The following is a 22,444-nucleotide window of genomic DNA, read 5'->3' as shown; positions in this document are numbered from 1 at the left end:
ACAGGCTGGGCCTGTATCCATTGGAGTGTAGAAGGATGAGACTTGATCTTACTGAAACGTATAAGATCCTGAGAGCACTTGACAGGGTAGAACCATAGAACACTACAGCACAGAAAACAGGCCATTCGGCCCTTCTAGTCTGTGCCAAAATATTATTCCGCTAGTCCCATTGACCTGCACCTAGTCCATAACCCTCCAGACCTCTCCCATCCATGTATCTATCTAATTTATTCTTAAAACTTAAGAGTGAGTCTGCATTTACCACATCAGATGGTAGCTCGTTCCACACTCTCACCACTCTGAGTGAAGAAGTTCCCTCTAATGTTCCCCTTAAACCTTTCCCCTTAAAGCCATGTCCTCTCGTGTTTATTTCTCCTAATCTAAGTGGAAAGAGGCTACTCGCATTTACTCTATCTATACCCCTCATAATTTTGTAAACTTCTATCATAGCCCCCCTCATTCTTCCACGCTCCAAGGAATAAAGTCCTAACCTGTTTAATCTATGTATCTGAACTCCCAGATCCCTTTGTTCCTCCGCACTCCTCAGTGCCCTACCATTTATTGTGTATGTCCTACCTTGGTTTGACCTACCAAAATGTAACACCTCACACTTTTCCGCATTAAATTCCATCTGCCATTTTCTGGCCCATTTTTCCAGTTGGTCCAGATCTCTCTGCAAGCTTTGAAAGCCTTCCTCACTGTCCACAACGCCTCCAATCTTAGTGTCATCAGCAAACCTGCTGATCTAATTCACCACATTATCATCCAAATCACTGATATAGACAACAAACAACAATGGTCCCTGAGGCACACCACTAGTCACAGACCTCTAGTCTGAGAAGCAATCATGCACTATCACTCTCTGTCTTCTCCCACACAGCCAATTTCGAATCCAGTTTACAACCTCTCCATGGATACCAAGTGTCTGAACTTTCTGAACTAACCTCCCATGTGAGACTTTGTCAAAGGCCTAACTAAAGTCCATGTAGACAACATCCACAGCCTTTCCTTCATCTACTTTCTTGGTAACCTCCTTGAAAAATTCTACAAGGCTCGTTAAACACGACCTACCATGTACAAAGCCATGCTGACTATCCTTAATCAGCCCTTGGCTGTCCAAATAATTATATATCCGATCTCTCAGACCACCTTCCAATAATTTACCTACTACTGATGTCAGGCTCACTGGCCTGTAATTATCTAGTTTACTTTTGGAGCCTTTTTTAAACAACAGAACAACATGAGCTACCCTCCAATCCTCCTGCACCTCACCCGTGGCTAAGGACATTTTAAATATTTCTGCCAGGGCCCCTGCAATTTCTACACTAGTCTCCCTCAAGGTCCGAGGGAATATCATGTCAGGCCCGGGGAATTTATCTACCTTTATTCGCTGTAAGGCAGCAAGCACCTCCTCCTCTTTAATCTCTATATATGTTCCATGAAACTACTGCTTGTTTCCCTTCCTTCCTTATACACTATGCCAGTTTCCTGAGTAAATACTGATACAAAAAAACTGTTTAAGATCTCCCCCATCTCATGAGGCTCCACACATAGACGACCACTCTGATCTTCAAGGGGACCAATTGTGTCCCTTACTATCCTTTTACTCTTAATATACTTGTAGAAACCCTTCGGGTTTACCTTCACATTATCTGCCAAGGCAACCTCATGTCTTCTTTTTGCCTTCCTGATTTCCTTTTTTAGTATTTTCTTACATTTTCCATACTCTACAAGTACCTCATTTGCTTCTTGTTGCCTATACCTGCTACACACCTCTCTCTTCTTAACCAGATCACCAATATCCCTTGAAAACCAAGGTTCCCTATGCGTGTTAACTTTGCCTTTAATCCTGACAGGAACATGCAAACTCTACACTCTCAAAATTTCACCTTTGAATGCCTTTCACTTACTGAACACATCCTTGCCAGAAAACAACTTATGCCAATCCACTCTTCATAAATCCTTTCTCATTTCCACAAAATTGGCCTTTCTCCAATTTAGAATCTCAACTCAAGGACCAGACCTATCCTTATCCAAATTTAGCTTAAAACTAATGACACTGTGGTCACTGGATCCAAAATGTTCACCCACACATACTTCTGTCACCCGACCTGTCTGGTTCCCTAATAGGAGATCAAGTATTGCATCCTCTCTCATTGGTACCTCTATATATTGATTTAGAAAACGTTCCTGAACACATTTGACAAACTCCAAGCCATCCCTTTTACAGTATGGGAATCCCAGTCACTATGTGGAAAATTAAAATCTCCTACTATCACAACTTTGTTTCTTACATCGGTCTGCTATCTCACTACAGATTTGCTCCTCCGATTCTCTCTGACTATTGGGTGGTCTATAATACAACCCTATTAGTGTGGTCAAACCTTTCCCATTCCTCAGCTCCACTCATATGGCCTCTGTAGACGAGCCCTCCGGGCTGTCCTGCTTATGCGCAGCTGTGATATTTTCCCTGACTAGTAATGCCACTCCTCCCCCTTTCATCCCACCCCCTCTATCACGTCTGAAACAACGGAACCCCGGAACATTGAGCTGCTCTGCCCCACCTGCAACCAAATCTCACTAATAGCAATAATGTCATAATCCCACATGCCAATCCACGCCCTAAGCTCATCTACCTTTTCCGACAATACTCCTTGCATTGAAATAGATGCACCTGAGAACATTTCTATCATGTACAGACCCTTGATTTCTGTCTATACATGTATTCCTCGCTTGACCTTTATCCTTCTCCACCTCACTATCTGCTCTAACATTCTGGTTCCCCTCTCCTGCAAATCTAGGTTAAACACCCCAGAGCAGCACTAGCAAACCTACCTGCAAGGATGTTAGTCCCCCTCCAGTTCAGGTGCAAACTGTCCCGTCAGAACAGGTCCCACCTTCCCTGGAACAGAGCCCAATTGTCAAGAAACATGAAGCCCTCCCTCCTGCACCATCTCCTTAGCCACGTATTTAGTTGCATTATCCTCCTACTTCTAGCCTCACTAGCACGTGGCATGGGTAGCACTCCTGAGATCGTAACCCTGGAGGTCCTGTCCTTCAACTTAGCACCTAACTCCATAAACTCTCTTTGCAGGACCTCCTCCTTCCTATCCACATCATTGGTCCCTATGTGGACCACGACATCTGGCTGCTCAACCTCCCTTCTGAGAATACTGAGAGCTCGATCCGAGATATCGCGGACCCTGGCACCAGGGAGGCAACAGACCATCCGGGATTCTCGATCTCTCCCACAGAACCTCCTATCCGTCCCCCTAACTATCGAATCCCCTATCGCTACTCTCTCCTCTTTTCCCTCCATCCTTTCTGAGCTGAGGGTCCAGCCTCGGTGCCAGAGACGCGACCACTACAACTTGTCCCTGGTAGGTTGCCCCTACCAACAGTATCCAAAACTGTACACCTATTGTTGATAGGAACGGCCACAGGGGTTCTTTGCTCGTTCTGTCTGGGTGGATGCTAAAAGGCTGTTTTCCCCTTATGTGTGAGGCTGGAACTAGGGGACACATTTCAAAAATAAGGGATCTCTCATCTGAGATAGAGATTGAGAATTTTTTTTTCTTTCAGTTGGTTGTTAGTCTGTGGAATTCTCTTCCCAAGAGAGAATTGGAGGCTGGATCATTAAATATTTTTAAGGCTGAGTTAGATAGGTTCTTGACTGACAAGGGAGTCAAGGGGTATTGAGGTGGGAGTGGGTACAACAGAGAAATAGAGGCCATGGTCAGATTTTTAAAAATTTGTTCATGGTTTATGGATGTCATTGGCTAGGCCAGCATTTATTGCCCATCCGTAATTACCCTTGAGAGGTGTTGGTGAGCTGCCTTCTTGAACTGATGCATTCCACTTGTTATAGGAATATCCACAGTTCTGTTAGGGAGAGAGTTCCAGGATTTTTACCCAGCGACCGTGAAGGAACAGTGACAAGAGTCCAGCCGTGATCTTAACAAATGGCGGAGCAGGCTTGAGGGGCCAAATGGCCCACTCCTGCTCCGAATTAATATCTTGGATTGTAACTGTATAAGCATTAAATTGTCATTATGTAAATAGATTTAGTGCTGGTTAGAAAAGCCATAACAAAGGAATAATACCAGGATGAATATTTTATCAAGTCTTGATTATTTATTATAAGCTGGATGAAGGAATGCACAAGGTTTCACTCAACAAATCTATTACCTTTGCTGATTCATAGGTGATTGTTTTAGTCTCAGTGTGAACTACAGGGACATCCTTGGTGCAGATTTCCTTCCCATCCTCCTGACACATACTGCCAAAGCTGACAGTTTCTGTTTTCACAACAGGTGGCTAAAACAAAAAGGACAAACAACTCCTCAAATGTGAGTAAACCTCATGACATTTTTCATCCCCACCATTCAGCAACTGATGTTTTCACTGTACTGTACATGTCATATCAGTTTTAAGGAGAATTTACAATTCAGGGTTTTCCTTCCTATTTGGGGAGAGTTTAGGAGAGTTCTGTGCAAGGATTCCTATTCAAAGCTGACAAGTGAGATGTCCCAAAATTTCCACAGTGTCTTTTACATTTGCTTTTGGGTGCTGGAGTCCATATGTAAACAAGGATCTCCAATAGTTATTACCTAGAACATGATACCTCAGATTATCGACCCATTGCTGGATCCGCTCTACTTTAATATGTCTCTGCACGTCCAGCCATTTATGCTTAGGAATTCAGGAAATCTGTGCATTTACAGTTGGCTGCACTCCTATAACATTAAAGTAAAGAGAGAAAAAAAGATACTAAAGTTTTCTGCATTGGTCTATTCCCTGTATTCAGAATTTCAATTGTAAACCAAGATTGGAAATATGATGGCCTGGATTTTGTGGTAGTTATGACAACAAAACTGTCAAAGTTTGTCATCATCAGTCCTCTGAAACCGAAAGTTTTTTCTCGAGTCAACACACATGCAATTAAATGCAGAAATCTAGAAATTTCTGCCAGTGGCTCAATGCTTCTCCAGAGGATGTGCTGTCTCACAGAAGTCTTCGTAGACTTCAAGCAATTAGAAATCACTGATCTGATAAGAATTTCCATTTTTTGTATTGCAATATCACCGTAAAAATCTTTGAAAATGTTTAGCCTTATTGATTAAGCTTAATTAAGTTAATGGTGTACTAAGTTATGACTACCCCCAAAGAACCTCTCTGGCCCTGGAACCTTGTAATGTCTAATTCACAATTCTGATAAAATCTATATATATATATATATATATATATATATATACACACACATGTTATAACATTCCATGAGATCCAGCTATTTTTGTGACAGGGTAAATGTAACAAACATCCCACAGCAGAGCACGGCATACAAAAAAACAGAACAATTATATAGCAAGTTTAGCATTAGTCTAACCATTAGAAGGCCTGTTTCTCTCAAGTGACCAGGAATGCTATAACAAGGAACAGGCAGCCTCTATCTGCATTTATTCTAATGTTCTGTAAATAACAGTCAATGTATGACTGTGCATGACAAAGATCGATGATTATCTTTCCCCTCATCATTCCTTTCCTAAGAATATAAGATTGTAAGATCATAAGAAACAGGAGGAGTAAGCCTGCTCCACCATTCAACATGATTACAACTGATCTTTGACCTCAATTCCACTTTCACATGTGATCCTCATTCCCCTCAATTCTGCTAGAGTCTATCTCAGACTTGAGTATACTCAACGACTGTTCATCCACAGCCTTTGGAGTTGAGAATTGCAAAGATTCACAACTGTTTTACTGAAGAAATTCCTCCTCAGCTCAGTCTTAAAATTATTTGGCCTCTTATCCTGAGACTATGCCCCCTAGTTCCAGACTCCACAGCCAGTGAAACAATATCTTAGCATCTATCTTGTCAAGCCCTCTCAGACTTTTTTATGTCTTCTGAACTTCAGACTATTCAACCTCCCAACATAGGATAACTCCCTCATCTCAGGAATCAATCTAGTGATTCTTCACTGCACTGTTTTCAAGGCAAGTATATCCTTCCTTTGGAAAGGAGAACAAAACCGTGTGCATGTCCCAATCTTTATTTCACTCTCTGTAAAGTGATTAAAGAATGAAGGGTAATCTGTGTTGTTTACTTTCTGCCATATCACAGAAACTGGGCCAAAAGAAAGATGAAAAGTAGGTGCAAAAAAAAATATTAAATAAAAATCACCTGACAGGATTTAACCTTCTTTTGGACAAATCAAAGTCACTTCAAAGTTGTTACATTATTGAATTAACAGTAATGCAGGTGCGGTTTCACACCAAAGCCCTGTACAATTGTACCAAGGCTTCTTTGCTCTTCTACTCCAACCCACTTGCAATAAAGGACACTGTGTAATTTCCTTCCTAATTGCTTGCTGTACCTGTATATGAGCTCATGTCCCAGACTTAAAAAAAATACAAGCTACACCATCATTAGGACAGATGTTTGCATTTTAGAGAAGCAGAGAGGGGTAATTTCAACCTTTTTTTTAGGCACAAATCCCCAGTAATATACTCTCGCTGGCTTAAATCTAAGCACCCGTTTCCAAAATCTAAGCCAACTAGCCCAGGTTTTGCAGTTGCAATGATGGCAGAACTGTCAGCAGCTGCTGTCATTATTCTGCGACAGCAACTTCTGGTGTCTACACATGTGTGGTTAAACGTGTGGAAATCCAAAAGTTGCTGTCAATGGTTCCCTGCTGCTCTAAAGGATGCAATGCTGAAGTCCACACAGATAGAAATCATCTGGAAACCACTGACGTGATGGGAATTTCCAACTTTTTACACTCGGTTTTTGCTGTTAATGTTAAAAATGTTATGTCTTGTCAAATGAAGTTTAACTAGGTTTTCAAATGGAGTAAGTACTTAGTCATAATTATCGAACAATCTCTCTGGGCCTGAAAACCTAATTGTGAAATGTCAATTTTCTCCTCTATGATTAAATTCCCATAAAATTTTAAAATAATAAAACTATTTTTAAAGTGTTTGCTATTTCAACTTCTACCTTAATCTCATGCGCAGGTCCCAATCTTCATTTTGCTCAATATAAAGTCATTAGAGTTGAGTGATAACAAATGCTTTATACTTCCTGCTTTGCTCTCTGAGAATTCATTAATGTGAATGGCTGCCTAACCTGCTTGATGGCATAATTCTAACTGGAAATCAAAGGTCCCATGTAGTTGGTGGCAGTATGAAATTAACATCGAGAAAGATGAAATCCACACCACAAGGCCAATAGATTGTTGGGGACAGCTTTCTTGGAGGTCAGCAAGTGCTGAAACTTCATCATTGGCCACAAAGTCCAGGCTATTCTTTTCCGAACACGATCTATTTGTTGAATGTATGTTGAAAACCTTATGCCAGAAATTGGGCCCAAAAAAGAGGAAAGTAATGAGCAAAAAACATCTGACAAAGTTTAACCCTCTTTTGAAGGAATCAAAATACCTTAATTTCTAAAATAATTTTGTACTGTTTAAGAAACAGTTATCATTTTTTCAAACCTTACTAAACTATCAAAAACTTATGATGAAAGAAAAATAACTTAAACCACTCATCATAAAAAAAACTTAAAATTTGGAAATATTTGGTTTTGGCAGACCTCCATAATTCAGGAAAGAACTTAAAATTTGAGTTAGATGAAGCCAGAGGTGCATTGGTCCCAGGCATTTACTATAATGTGATCTGACTATAGCAAAAATCATATCAAAAATAGAAAGCATCACATCACCTAAAGTTAGACCAAAAGCACTGCAAGCTTGCAAGAGGCACTTCATTAAGAAGCAGTAGCAGAACAAACAGTAGCATTTCAAAATCAGTGCAATGAGATGACAATGTGCAGAAACTAGAGGGTGGTCTTAACACAACCAATTCAGAGTGAAAGGTTGAGCATCCATTTTACACTCTGAATGAATTTACTTTCCACTTTCATCAAAAAGCAAAATTCAGCTCTGGTCAGTTTCCTGTCAGCCTGGTGGGATTAAAATGACCCCTTAGGTTTCTAAATGACGGGGACAACAAAGTATCAGCAATGCATTAAAAGTGTTTTAAATCACTTGATTCAATAGCAATTAATGACAGCCAATCTTTTTGCAGTCCATGCATTTCAAATGTTTTGTCATTTTTTCCCCCATTCTTTTCATAGATCTTTGCAAATTTATAGGGAAACAAATAGATTAAATGAGAATGATTAATGATGACAGTTGGTAAGAGGTGAGGGAAACCAGTTACCTCAAACTGAGGTTTTTCTTCAGATTTATCTGAAGGCTTGCCTATCATTTCAGGCTGTTCCTCCCACCCTTGAGCAGAAGCAGGTACTTCTGCAACTTCAGTTACCGCTTTATCCACTTTGGGACTCGCCATCTCCCTCTTCTCCTCTTTGGTTTCCATGGTCACCGGGCAACTCAGGTCCCCCGCATCACCAGATGACTGAGCTTTGCTCGCCTCTGCTATAGTATCCCTCTCAACTCCTGCCAGCTTAGCACATAGAGCAGAAGCATCCTCGCTTGCATGCACATTCATCACATGCTCCTCTTCCATCACCATTGTTTCCTGCATAAGCTTCATCGTCTTCTCCTCTTCGTGGGTTTCATGTTGCACCACTTTGGAACTTACTTCCCAATTCATTTCAGATTTCATTTCAGATTTCTAGAGAAAAAAAAACTGCTATAACAATATGTAGTAAAATTCAACTATTTCACTATAGTAGCCAGTAAAAGAATTAAGACTAAGGCACAAACTTCTCCATTTTCTTAAGTTCCTATGTGAGCCAACAATATATTCATTAAAATTGAACTTGAAAAGCATATTTATGAAAAACATACTTTACCTAGAATATCCAAATAATCAGCAGACAGAAGTATTGTATAATTTTAAAGTCACAAAACTTAGTGAGTGTGATGGCTTATTCAGTGTGGGAAGCATACATTGATTTTGTAAAAAGGTTTTTGTGACTGTGTTCCATCTAAAGCATGCTTTAGGTGCAGAATGCATACATAAGAAAATTTAATGTAATGATGAAAACGTAAAGGCATTTTGAGCTTTCTCCAATTATTTTCTTCTTTTTGTGAGCAGATTGAAACTGTAATGCTGCACTGTAGAATTTTCCACCCTCAGTTTATATGCAGATATTACAAAATTCCTCACTAGCTTCAGTCATGAAATCACAGAATCACTGAATCTTAACGGCACAGAAAAAGGCCATTCAGCCCATCATGGTCTGCACTGGCTCTCCAAGTGTGCTAAGTTTTTAAAGCAGACATTGATTTGAGGAATGCAACATTTGTGCAGGCCCAGAATAGACTTTGAATCTGCTGCAAGGAATAGAAATCAGCACTAGGAGCATACATAATTCCTGAAAATGTTCTCCAAAGAAAGAATTTCACAATGCACAATATTAGTAAGATTTTTTGGAAAGAGATAAGAGGAGAAAGCTTAATAGTCTGCAAATTTAAATTGAAAATAAAAAACTAAATAGCAGAAGCTACATACAGTCCAATACCCTGAAATGCAATCTCCCAACTCCAATAATTTTCTCATCTGCATTTTGACTGTACTTGAGTATTTACTGCAAATCCTGTTGCCTTATTGATGAAGCATGTGTCAAGCTCATAACGGAAGTACTCAGTTCCAGTACTGCTTTACATTTGAAATTTTATCTGACTACCTTTGTGGTTGTGGCTTTTGATAAATTCTCAAGTTTAAGTAATTTAGAGAATATAGGTGGTTATTGTGGCAAAGTGTATCTTTACTTTAGGAAATTGCTCTTCCATGGAACAAACCTATATCAAGGAATGCACTACCACCCTCAATACTATTAAAAGTCAACAATCAGGCTATCATTTGAAACCAAATCATGCTGGATTTCAATAAATTCAAAAACAGTCAAAAGAAAATGAACAGAAATGCTAAGTTGATGACCATGCCATCATGCATTCAGAAACAGAAGGCACAGCCTGTCAAAATTATACACTCATACACCAAAATGACTACATATAGGCTCAAGAGTTATCATAAAATCATAGAATGGTTACAGCACAGGAGCCCATTCAGCTTCTTGAATGTGTGCCACCTTGTTGCAAGAGCAACTCTTCTGGTCCTTTTCTCCTGGCCTTTCCTCGTAACCTTGCAAATATCTTCTCTTCAGGTACAATCCAATTCCCTTTTGAAAGGGATGAATGAATCTGCCTCCACCACCCTCTCGAGCAGTGAGTTCCAGATCCTAACCATTTGCTGCATAAAAAAGGTTCTTCCTCATGTTGTCATTGGTTCTTTTGCCAATCACCTTAAATCGGTGTCCTCTGGTTTTCCCAGAACTGTTCATGTGTCACTACTGTAACCTGAAGTGCAACAGGAAACTCATGTGAAAAGTTTCTCGCACACTTCTGCAAATTTGTGGTGACAAACAGGAGCAGCTCCGAGGAAACTTCCAACATAAAATCATAAGGGCTCTTCTAAAGCCTGTACTTGTCTCTGCATTTCTCATCCCTGCTAGGTATTGATGTATAACCTGTGTACAAGTGCTACTGTGGACAATGCATTTGAGGAAACATCCTTACTATGCACCTTCTATGTAAAAAAAAAGCTTCCAGCAAAACAGAGAATAAAATTTTTTAAAAAATCTAAAGATTGCCATGATGAAACTATTGCCAGCACAGCTACCTAAACAGTAAATTTACTGCAAATAACAAGCAATTTAACTTCCAAGCAGCAATCTTAACGCAAAACATGCAATATGACAAGATCAAGTAGCTGCAATTGCATGTTGTCACAATCCCACAATGTACTCCATACAGCTTTCCCACACAGACACAAATGCAACTGGTTAAGCAATGTGCCCCAGATATCTCATCTCATATTGGATGACTACAAAGGTAGCTGGTACCATCATTCAAATGGAGAGCGCATTACTCCTAAATTTTACAACGGAAACACTTTAAAAACACAATGATTGTTTTTTTAAACTTACCAGAGTGAAGGTTAATTTATGTTGCTACAAATTAAACAAGACAACTTTGTAGCTTCAGCACAGACTTGCTACAATTCAAGTTCCTGATCACCGGCTGCTGAGAAAGCACCAAGTGGAGGCCAGAATTTTCCCTACACAGGTGGAAAATTGAGGGAGAATCATTCCCAGGTCACTGACGCAAACATCTAGGTCTTGGCTACAGGTTTGAAAGTGACATTAGTAGGGGCCTGAAAAAAGTAGTTCTCAGGGTGGATAAGGTTGCCAAACCCTCCAGGATTGCCCTGCAGTTTCCAGGAATTAAAGAATAACCTACTTCAAGCAACCCAGGAGAGAATTCAGCGGGACAATGCAAAAAAAAAATTTGAACACTTTTGTTTACTTGTTATAAAAAGTTTGGACATGGGAAAGAACACGGCTTGAGGGAGTCACTTTCCAATTGGCAAAAGAAGGCAGTGCCCCATGAAGATGGATATGTCAGGTGGCCAATGACAAGAGTGTGGAGGTGGGGCAGTTGGAGGCAGGAGGACATGTGATGAAACCTCCAGGGACAGGTCCAACCAGAGTTGGCAACTCCTTGGGTAGATGATGTGTGGCATGGATAGAAGATAGTTTAGAGAGATAGAATGCTGTTCTCACAAAAAAGGACAGCACTCTCAAATCCAGTTTTCAAAGTAAAGAAAAACATACTAGCAGACAAAACACTACAAACAGCAAGAAAGAAGTAGGACCAACAAAAACGTCTTGAGCCCATTTCAGTGCAATGAATTTCTATAAAGAATAAAAAAGACACCTGAGCCCAGCCGTATGACGAAGCAGAAGCCCATTCCTTTGCATCCATTTGTTTTCGTGCTGAATCTATTAGATTGGAGACGTCTACATTTTTTGAAGTTACTTCCGAACCAGACTGCTTTGTCTGTGTAGACACAGAAAGTCAACATTTAAAAGCCAACTGACACATGTAAATAGCAGACAGATAAAAGCCTATTCAGATATAAAAGTTGAGGAAGTTGTGAGAGATTAATTAGGACAAATGAAAAAAGCAAAAGCAGAGAATAAGTAGAGGGAAACTTACAGGCAAAGGATAAGATGACAGGTTGATACTGAGGAACATCACACATTTCAGAAGTTTTACTGGATTGAAAAGATGTGCGACAGAATCAAGTTGTATGAAGTTGTAACAGAAGGTGATGGGTCAATCTGCTGAAATGCAAATGGGGTGCAGCCTGAAAATGCCTAAATTTTAAGGGAAGTGTGCCTAATTTAACCAAACAGTAATGCCAAAAATAAAATATCAAAACTATCCTGGAGGACCACTGGCTGGATACAAGCAAATAGCAGGTAAACTTAATGGTGCCTTCAGCTCTTTAAGCATACCAAAGCCATATTGCCTGAAAGTCATGCAGATATCTTTAGATTGAGAGAGTCAAGGGCAACAGTTACCAATAATCTTGATCCCGTTGACTCAGTAAAATAGTGTGCCGTAGCAATGGTAAACATTGGCTCTTCACTAGTCTTCCATTTGGTCATTGAGGTCTCATACTTCTGCATGGCTGGCCCCATATAAGAGCTTTCAATTCCTCGCTGTCTTGCAGTTTCTTTAGCTTTCAGGCTACCTTCAGCATCACCTCTTTTTGTTTCCCCCTTCTTTGAAATGTCAGTTTCTTCCAATGTAGACAGCAAAATTTTCTGTTTGACAATTTGACAGATGACACAAAATCTACCAATTGTTGTTCAGATCAATGCACATCTCACTTCATCTTCAACTTTACTTCCTCTACTGCTTGGTGTTAACCATTGCATCATAATGTTAGCTTTTACTTTTTGATGTTGTCTATATTGAAGTTCCTTTCTCATCCCTCCCCTACATGTTGTTTTCCAAATTCTTGTGTCACAAGATTTCATTAGTCATTTGAAGTAGGTTAGGAAGTAAATTTTCTTTTATTCATCAAACTCAGCAAGATTATCAGCTTCAAGTGGATGCTGAATCTAAAGGGTAATTTTTTGTTTTCATATGGGCAGCAATCTGGCAGAGTGGGTCACCTACCTATTAAAGAACTTACTGATTTTCATTGATGAATGGTTTGGGAGTTGGTGGGCTCCCGAACAGGCAGGCTATCTTCTATGCCAGGTTACTATCCACATGGTGAAGTCAAAAACTTACTATAGATGTTGCCACAGAAATATAACCTTCAGTAGACAGCTCTCCTACAGTGCTTAGAGTTTTGGTCTCTGGTGTTTTTAAATAGGATTTTGAAGTTGTGTAATGAAGTGCTTTTGCAGAACAACTACATAAATTCACAGATTTATGCTGACACTGAATAGGTGCTTTTTTAACCCACCTGTTGTAATATTATATTTAAGAGGACACTTCTGTTTTCATCTGTTTCAAAGGGAAAGGTTCACTGCCAACTATATATGATTCAATTTCAGAACTAAACAGGTTCAAACTCTCAGGTTTTCAATTAACCACTACATCACTCACATCAAAGTGAGTACCTACACAGAAATATAACATTTTAAATGCTAAACATTTAGTTTGGGAATCACAGCTCAGGGTACACCAATATTAAGAAGAGAAATTCCATCCTTTGCTGGCAAACTAAGTAGACCCTGTAGCAAAATCATGGAGCTACTGCAGGTGTATACATAATATCCATGTGCATACATTATCTCAGGATTGAGGAAAAAGAATGCCCAGTGCTCCGAGGGATTATTTGCTGAAATAGCCCGAACTAAAGTTAGAAGTGACATTCTCTTATAACTACAATTGTGGCGCATAATCCCTCTTTATCCTCTTTGCAGCCTTTGACATAGTCAGCCACACCCAGCCTCTTCCAAAGTCTCTACTTTATTGTCTAGCCCATCATCCAGTTTGTCTTCTTAGCATACTTAATGTTGGAAAGGCTAAACCCAAAGCTTTCAGTTCCACCACAAAATCTGTACACCAACTCAACTCCCATCACTGACCACTTTCTTAGGTTGAAGCAGATTCACCGCCTCAGCGTTCTACTTGACCCCAATGTCAGATCCTCTCCATCAAAAAGATTGCCTATTTCCACCTCCGTAGCTATGCCCACCTTTCACCATATCTCTGCCCATCTGTCGTTGAAATCTTCATCCATGCCTTTTGTCACTTCAGGATCAGCTGGAATGCTCTCTTGGTTGGCCTCCCATCCTTCATCCTCTAAATTTCAGCTCACCCAAAATCCTGCTGCATTTAGCCTATCCTTAACCAAGTCTCACTCACCCAGGACCCCTGCTCTCTCATTGAATCATAAATAGCTCCTGTTCCTCAATGTCTTAATTTAAAATCAATTATCCATGTGTTTAAATCCATACATGGCCAAGCCCATCCCAACTCTGTAACCTCCTCATCAATACAACATTCCCCAAATCCTCTCTCCCTGTCTTTGGCTGGTTTTGCATTTCCCTCTCTCTTCTTCACCAGTGACCGTGAATTCAGCTGCCTAGACACAACTTCTCCAATTTTCTCCCTGAACCCTTTTGCTCTCCACATCTTTTTTTTGTCCTGTAAGGCCCTTAAAACCCACCTCTTGGACCAAGTTTTTGGTCACCCCTCATACTACTTCCTTACGCTCATCATCTATGTTTTGACTGCAGCTCTGTAAACTGCACTGGGGCTTTCTGCAATGCTAAAAATGTTATATTAATGCAAATAATTGTTTTGGCATTATTATGTCATTTGGATTTCACATATGAGTAAACCTGCATTTTACACCACTGTAATAATGTCATCACCAGTCACCAGTAATGCTGTATTAGACTAAACAAGCTAATTTAAACTTTTAAAACATTTTAGCAAATGTATGAACTTCCTTTTTTGCTCAACTAACAGCCTAAGCTTCACATATAGCTGTAACAACATTTTACATTTGTTCAAGTTGTGTTCAATTGTAATGTTTACCTTTACTATCCACCAAAGGCCAGGTTAAACAAACTTAAATTCAATTTGGCTGTCAATTAGAGAGTTTTACCTTTGATTTCTTAGCTGAGATTACAACATTTGGTTAAAATCCACATATAAATACCATGTGAACAACCCGATGTATACAAGTGAACTAAAAAAAATCAACCTCTGGGGGAGATGAGACTGTTTTGTTGACCACAACTTCATGAGACACCATGCTGCTATGACTAATAGTTGGCTCCTTGTCCATCACCTCCTCTTCTCCAGCCTGATAAAATTATTGGAAATAAAAATAGCATTAATTAATAAAAAAACTATGCAGCATTCTAACTTCAGTGCAAGTTCCAGACATAAAACAGTTGTCAAAAGCATAAAAGGGATAATTTTCAGAACATACATATCAGGTACTGGTACTACCTGCCAGAAGTTCATACTGGGAAACTGTAGTTGTGCTCCCCACAATTCTTCCATTCATGATTGGAAAATTGTAGGGGACATTCCTATAATTTCCCAAAATGCAGCCTGGCTCCACACTAGGAGCACGCATTCAGCAAATTTGTCTCAATGTAAACAACCAACAGCCACTTTCACAATGAACAAACATTAAAATAAAATGGATGAGAATTGGGGAAAATCTGTCCAGCTCTCAAATATCATGAAATGAAAACTTCAAATGAACATTTTTTCAGAAATCCTGTAGCTGTACAATATTTCTGCAATAATTTTTGGCTACATATCTGTGGCTTTTTATTTGGGAAAAGCGTACAATTTGAGAGGAAATGCTTTAAAATAATGAACAGCTTTACTTCTGCCCATGTGAATGACTCATCTAAACTAAATAGGTATTTGATTGCGTGACTGAAAGGGAAGTGGGGAATGAGGCTACTATTAGATCCTATATGCACTAAATGATGTACAAGGACCAAATTGTTTCCCCAGCTGGTGATGTTCTGTCTCTTTTTATATGTTTCTGCATTTGGATCAATGTGCATGCACCATATTCATATTAAATTTCTCTGTTTTAATGGGGTCATTAATCCATGATTTAAATTGATTGATGGCTGCATTAAAGTAACAAGCAGATATGTGATACATTAAGCATGTTCACAATATCACCAACACTATTTTCCAGGCTCATATTTCAAGGTGTATCTTTTGATTTGATTATTTTTGGTTTCTATAATATTGTGGGGCCACACCAGTTGAGCTCACTGGAAACAATGTGATTATAAGAAAAAGGACATGAAGGCAGATCACAAATTCACTGAATTCAACAAAAACTCCTAAACCATGAAATGCATTGAAACAGATGTTTCACATCAGTCTCTCTTTCAAATCAGATTATTGTCTGTAAAATTTGCTGGACAGATAATGCTGGGTTTTTTTGGTATTGACAATGTTGAACACTGGACATTATAGGCTTTCAAGGTTTAAAGATTTCTATGCAAATGTTACATGAAAACATTTGTCTTATGCCAATATGTTATTGTAAATGAACTGAATGAATCTCTTAATAAACACAAGCTTACCTTTACTAGTTGTTTTAAAGAAACTAGATGTGTAAAGTGACAAAATGGAAAGGAAGTTATATTGTAGAAAGCTTTGTTTTGAAGGCTTTGCACCAAAAAATGTTAAAATCAGCATCTCTGCAGATGCTCTCTGACCAGTTGTGTTTCTGACATTTCCTATTATTGTACTGTGCACTGTTTCATTAGTTATGAAAAGAGGCACATAATTTGTGTTTTGTGGTATACATGCATATTTTAGTATCAAGTCAAGATATATGCCATTAGAATAAATGCAATGATAAGCTTCAACTCAACTCAGATTGTGAAGCAGCTTAAGCTGCAATTTATAATTGCATGTACCTAGCTATAAAAGTAATCTGGTGAAACAAGTAAAACAGCAGACATCTCTCAAAATGCAAAGGATCTCCTGTTATGCAACTAGTTTGCTTCTTGCAGAATGATTTTTGACTACCTTATCAGGAATGCTCAATTTAGTCACAGCAATCCACATTTAAGAAAATGTTGATACACTGAAATTATCATACATAGTAAATATATTTTAAAAAATATATAACTGAAGATCCACTTTAACAGTACAGCAAAGTACCAAAGGGTCAAACTGTCCAGTTGTGAATCCTGATTCGATTTTCATGAAATTTTCAATGTCTTAAAATGTAATAAGAGATGCACAAAGAACACAGTAATAGCCATACATAATAGTGGGAATACCAAAATATATCAAATTCATTACCTTTACTAGTCTTTCATCATCTTTCACCACAGAAGTGTCAGGGCCAGCAACACTCTGTCCATACACAGACTTGCTTTGTAGTGTCTCACCAGCATCCTCTTTGGTCTGCTAACAATGTTAAAATAATTCAAAATCAAGTATGTAAGATGATCTTCCAAAACTGGGTTACGTTAAAAATTGAAACATGAAGCGTGATTACAATGTTAACAACGTGGAAAGCATACAGTTGTATAATTTCTCTATGCTTTATTTTATATGTTATTCATCACACAAAGTATTTTATGAACAATCATTAAACAATCTTGTAACATATACAATTTTAGTACTCAAAGATGGACAAATCGTGTTCAGGTGTTGACATAATTTCGAAGCTGCATATTTCTGATTGCAACATGGGAGTTTAAAAGTAACACTGCAACTGAAATTACCTCCTCAGGCATAAGGGGCTCGATCATAGGCAAGTCCTCAGTCTTTGAAAAGGATCTAACTGGAGAGGCAGATAACCTCTTTTCCCATTCGTCCGGTCCGCTTTCAGATGTAGATTCCAGGAATGTTCTTTTCATCTCATTTATGCTGGCATGGTGCTTAACCACCTCTTCCTGAGTTTTGTCAAAGTCCTTTCCATTATCAAAAAAAAACAAAGGCAAATAATTATAGTATATCACCTTATTATAACTGTTCTTCAAATTATTATCACCCTTCATTTCCTCACTGCAGAAGTGTGATATGGAAATTTCATGATTTGAATAGTTCTGCCCCCATAATTCTGCATGCTTAATTATTCTATGATTGCCACTTGAAGAATTGCGAAAACTAACACCTCTATAATAGAAAATATCTGTCTGATGTTGAAATTTTCTTGAATAGGGCACATCACACCATAAAGCTGCAGTGCTTGAAAAATTAACTTAATTTTGGACAGAATATCACCCCACCACAAAAAGTCACTTTCCCAGAATTTTGCAAATTCAACTTTCTTGATGATTCAGCTGTATGCTGCAATTATATGAGCTACACAAATCATTCAACCCTTAAGATTGTGCTGTTTTAGTTGAGATTGGTGTCAAGAATGTTGCAGTTTACATCAGCTCCCTTGGGTTGGGGTAGTGGGTGGAGGATTATACCTTGGCCAGGATTCTGCTTTCAATCACTGCAAGTGTAAAAATGAACATCTTGCGAGATACGAACAGGCCTGAATCTGTTGTTCCCTGTGACCCAATAACCTGCTTATACTGATGTGGGTAATTATGTGAGTAGAGGGTTAACTGCTGCCCTTGAAACTGCAGCCCAGAAAGGAGTCAGAGCTTTCACAACAGCAAGTCAATGAATGAATAAAGAAGAACTTCATAATTAATTTTACCAAATATTGCATCAACTTAAGCAGCTTAAGCTTAATATCACCATAATAAGAACATCGAGTTAGTTCTTATGTGTGTGTGTGTTAACTGGCACACTATTCTGGTTTAAAAATAACAGCTTTTACTGACAGCAACATGAGTGGAAAAGTGCAACACCATCCATTATTTCAACAACTACATGATACCAATGTCAAAATAAATGCATTCCTTTTAGTTTGGAACACATGATACTTTATGGTCTGGCTATTTACTAGCAGTTTTGGTTTGATCATTTCAAGTAGTACCACTTTCCTTCACAGCCAAATCCATTCACTAGTCCAGGATCATCCCTCAAGGTAAAGAAAGCCTTTAAACTCCTGTCACCACCAGCTACTGCTGCCGATCATCACCCTGCACATCCTCCACCCTTCGATCTGGGTCTCAACGCAGTGAGTACCTAGAAAAGGTGTGTTTCCAAAACTGTTGTCAGTCACTCAGCCACCTATGCCTCCCCTCCTAACCAAAACCCATCCCTTAAACATTGCAGCTTTTCCCCAGTCCTCAATGGATTAAATTCCTCCAGGAAGCCCACATGTGACTCCCTGAATTCCCTTCCAAACAAATTCCTCACCATCCAAGTTTCCCTCATTACTCAATTATTGGTATCAATTCCTACTTCTCTTCAAACATTTTTCCTCAACCTGCTAAAGCTAGTGTAGCTTTTTTTTGAAGAAGTTCCCTTTAATTTCTCTATCCTTTAAACAAGTGTTCTTCTTAACCTGACATTTTTCTTCATAGTCTTTGCATGTCACAGTTGTCATGTTGCATACATTTATTTTTCCTGCCATTCCCCCTAACCCAGTTTCCAACCAACCCACAGAGCTAAGGTGATTAATCAAATTCAGAAATCACATCCTGTAACTGAATAAGAGAATAAGATATCCCTTAATCTTGTCATCTGTGTGTAATAAACACATCTTAAAAACTTTCACATCATGCAGCCACTCACTTCTGGTACACCCCAGAACTCTATCCTATCTCCTTCCTAATCATTACATGCTACCCACCCCTGGAAAAATCATGTGCAAGCACAGGATCAGCTACCACATGTATGTCAATGGCAGTCACTATCACTTCTCCTCCATCAGCATTGACTCTTATTACTGAACTAATGAAATATCCTGCCAAATGTCTGAAGCTTTACTGTTGTGCGTCCAAGAGCATCTATGTGTCCTCTTTCATGGATTCCATTAAGGTCCTTGGCTGCTTCTTCAGGCTAAACATAGTGTACAAACTGAAATTACTTTTCCGCCCCATCATTTGATCTAATGGTAAATTATGCTTTTACCACATTTGCCATAGCTCAACTCTTCCACTGTCGAACCACTAACCATACCTTCAGTAGCTCAAGGATCTACTTCTGAAATTCTCTCCATGCCACTTCCACTCTTCACAAACCAACTAATGCAGAACCCCATGATCTGAGGTCTTTTACTCATACCCATCACCCAATAGTTCCCTAGTTCCATACTGCTGCAGTGAAACAACTTCAAGAGCTTCATTCATTTTCAAAAGTTATGTCCCTATTCTATTCAAGTAATTTTCTCCAGCCATATACTACAGTCCACCTTCACTTTCCCTCTGACCTCAGATTACTGCTCGACCTCCATCTCTACATTTTAATATTAGAGGCTGCTATTTCAGCTACAGTACCTGGCACTTTTCAATTCTTTTCCAAAACCAGCTTGTCTCACTACCTCCCTCCACAACATCAATAGTCTCATGGGAAGTTATATGTTTCATCATGTCTTGAAATTCTTGCTCTTCTACAAATTCCCTACTCGCTACTTATTGTTCATCTTCTCGCCTTCTAAAGTATATGTGAGATGAGGTCCATAACAAAGTTGTTATTGTTTTACCTTCCCTTTGATTTATTTTCTTTAAAATTCCAAATCAGGACGGTCAAATATAAACTGTGCTGTGTTTAGTTGGAGACTTTTTTAATAAAGGTTTGTATAAATACTGTCATTGCAGCAAGTTTAATAAAATGATGCCAGATATATTCCTGTAATACTGTGAGTAATCATTCTTCCAAATGCTAAACATGGCGTGTAACAAATGTATTTCATTTTAATGAAGATTAAACCTGCTACACTATAATTGTATCAGGATATTGGAGGACGCCAGCACATATAAGTTTTATTCTTTATGATCCAAATATTTGAAATTCAGAGTTCAGCAGAAACAGATAATTGTCACTTCATTCATCTTTTTTAAATAAATGGGTTATCTGTTCCATCAAAATTCCCCAAATTATATAATTTACAAAACTGATAACCTGAAATGGAGAAAACAATGCCAGGCATTAAATCCGATGTGTCTGGTCCACAAGTACTTTTCAGAAAGATTAGTATTAATGGTGTTAAAATGTTTAAAAAAAAATTAGAAGACAAAAAATAGCTAAATACTTGCAATTTATGCTACTTAGGCTCGATATTACACAGTACTATTAACAGACACAATTACATTTTCACTTTAGTTGTGCAATGTTTGAAGAAACATGTGAATTCTTTTGACCGTAACGTTAATGTGGCTAGTCAGAATAATGCAATACATGCAGTAAACACACAGCACTCCACATCAAACAGCTGATCACTAGCTATGCAGATCTACTGGTGTGCACAAACAACTAGTAATGCACAACTTAAACAGATACAAACCTCTAACATAAGATTACTATGTTTGACATACACATTTTCACCTTTGATTCGCTTTACAAGACTATTCTGTAAAAAAAAAAGCAAAAATAAAATGGAAACGAATATGGACATAAAAATAAGTATTGGGAACAAAAAGCTAGCAAAGGAAAAAAAGTTATAGTATTTAAGCAAAGCTTAGGGAAATATAAACCTACCACAGAAACTGATTACTGGGAAAAATAATTCACACTGGTGGACTACTCTAGAATCTAGTCTGTTACATAAAAAATCTCTTCCTTGTACCTGGATCTTGGATTCCGTTTCATCCTCTTGATCAGACTGATGGCATAAAGAAGGATTTAAAATCAAAGCTTTAACAACATCTAATCACTGACACCATGTCAATGTACAAATTTAGTCAAAAGAAAGCCATATTACCATAACCAAAGTTACTGCTGTATTATATTCAATATATTTTTAAATTAATCAGCATACAAGAAAGTGAATCAAGAAATGTTTAGAGCACAAAAACTCCCTGAAAATGATCAAACTGCTTGCTTCAGATCATGATAAGAGTACAAAATCTCCTCACAGCTCAAAAACAGCTTTATGGAAGAAACTTGGAGGACTTGCCATTTGGTTAAGGCCATCTTTAAGATAGTTTAGGATTATCATCTACCATCCACAGCAGGACAACAATTCCTCTTTAAAAATATAACACAATTCACTTTAATAGAACAACCAGTTACAGTATGCATTCATTGTGCTAACACTGGTCAAGTGACTGTTTCTTTATGTGCATATTGATAGGTACATGGTACGTGTATAAGAGCCAGAAACACATAAGCAGTACATTATGTGAATTGTGTATAATTATGTAATTATGTAAATTATGCCAGTTTTCCATTATTAACATGAATGCATTTTCAAGATGCATTTTCAAACGTGGATATTGTGGAAACTTGTTCTTGCTTTTTTTGTTTGTATTGTACACAAATGTGAGTCTCAGTGTGCTGAGTGATTGGCTAAATAGCCTATTCCACCAGCAAATTACAAAGTGGTACATAAAGACCTCATTTGAACACATCCTTTAAACAATGTGAAATAAAATGCTTTAATTAGCTAAAGTACTACAGGTATTAAGTGATTTCAAATAATGCGAATTAATTTTAAGTGAAGCATTTGAGAAAAAATAAGCATGGTTAAAGCTGTAACACCATGGTTCCAGCCATCAACCACCTGCCAATTTCAACAACATGAAACC

At 38.4% G+C, this 22,444-nt stretch overlaps 1 protein-coding gene across 2 annotated transcripts in view; it reads right to left on the bottom strand.

Annotated features, from left to right (window-relative positions):
- LOC121278911 (band 4.1-like protein 3) overlaps nt 1–22,444 on the bottom strand; it is a 196,534-nt gene that overhangs the window by 20,832 nt on the left and 153,258 nt on the right. Inside the window, exons 16-24 of one of the 2 annotated variants that reach the window (XM_041189446.1) lie at nt 21,484–21,519; nt 21,202–21,267; nt 17,573–17,761; nt 17,145–17,252; nt 15,052–15,153; nt 12,398–12,643; nt 11,748–11,870; nt 8,221–8,637; nt 4,189–4,317 (exon numbers count right to left, since the gene is read on the bottom strand). In XM_041189446.1, the coding sequence (XP_041045380.1) occupies nt 4,189–4,317; nt 8,221–8,637; nt 11,748–11,870; nt 12,398–12,643; nt 15,052–15,153; nt 17,145–17,252; nt 17,573–17,761; nt 21,202–21,267; nt 21,484–21,519 (1,416 nt within the window). The remainder of the gene's footprint in view (nt 1–4,188; nt 4,318–8,220; nt 8,638–11,747; nt 11,871–12,397; nt 12,644–15,051; nt 15,154–17,144; nt 17,253–17,572; nt 17,762–21,201; nt 21,268–21,483; nt 21,520–22,444) is intronic. The other variant, XM_041189447.1, reaches the window with a different exon arrangement.

This window comes from Carcharodon carcharias, chromosome 6 (genome assembly GCF_017639515.1).
Source record: "Carcharodon carcharias isolate sCarCar2 chromosome 6, sCarCar2.pri, whole genome shotgun sequence".
In the NCBI taxonomy this organism is placed as follows: domain Eukaryota; kingdom Metazoa; phylum Chordata; class Chondrichthyes; order Lamniformes; family Lamnidae; genus Carcharodon; species Carcharodon carcharias.
The sequence above is the reverse complement of the archived record's forward strand: the minus strand, read 5'-3'. Positions and strand labels throughout refer to the sequence as shown.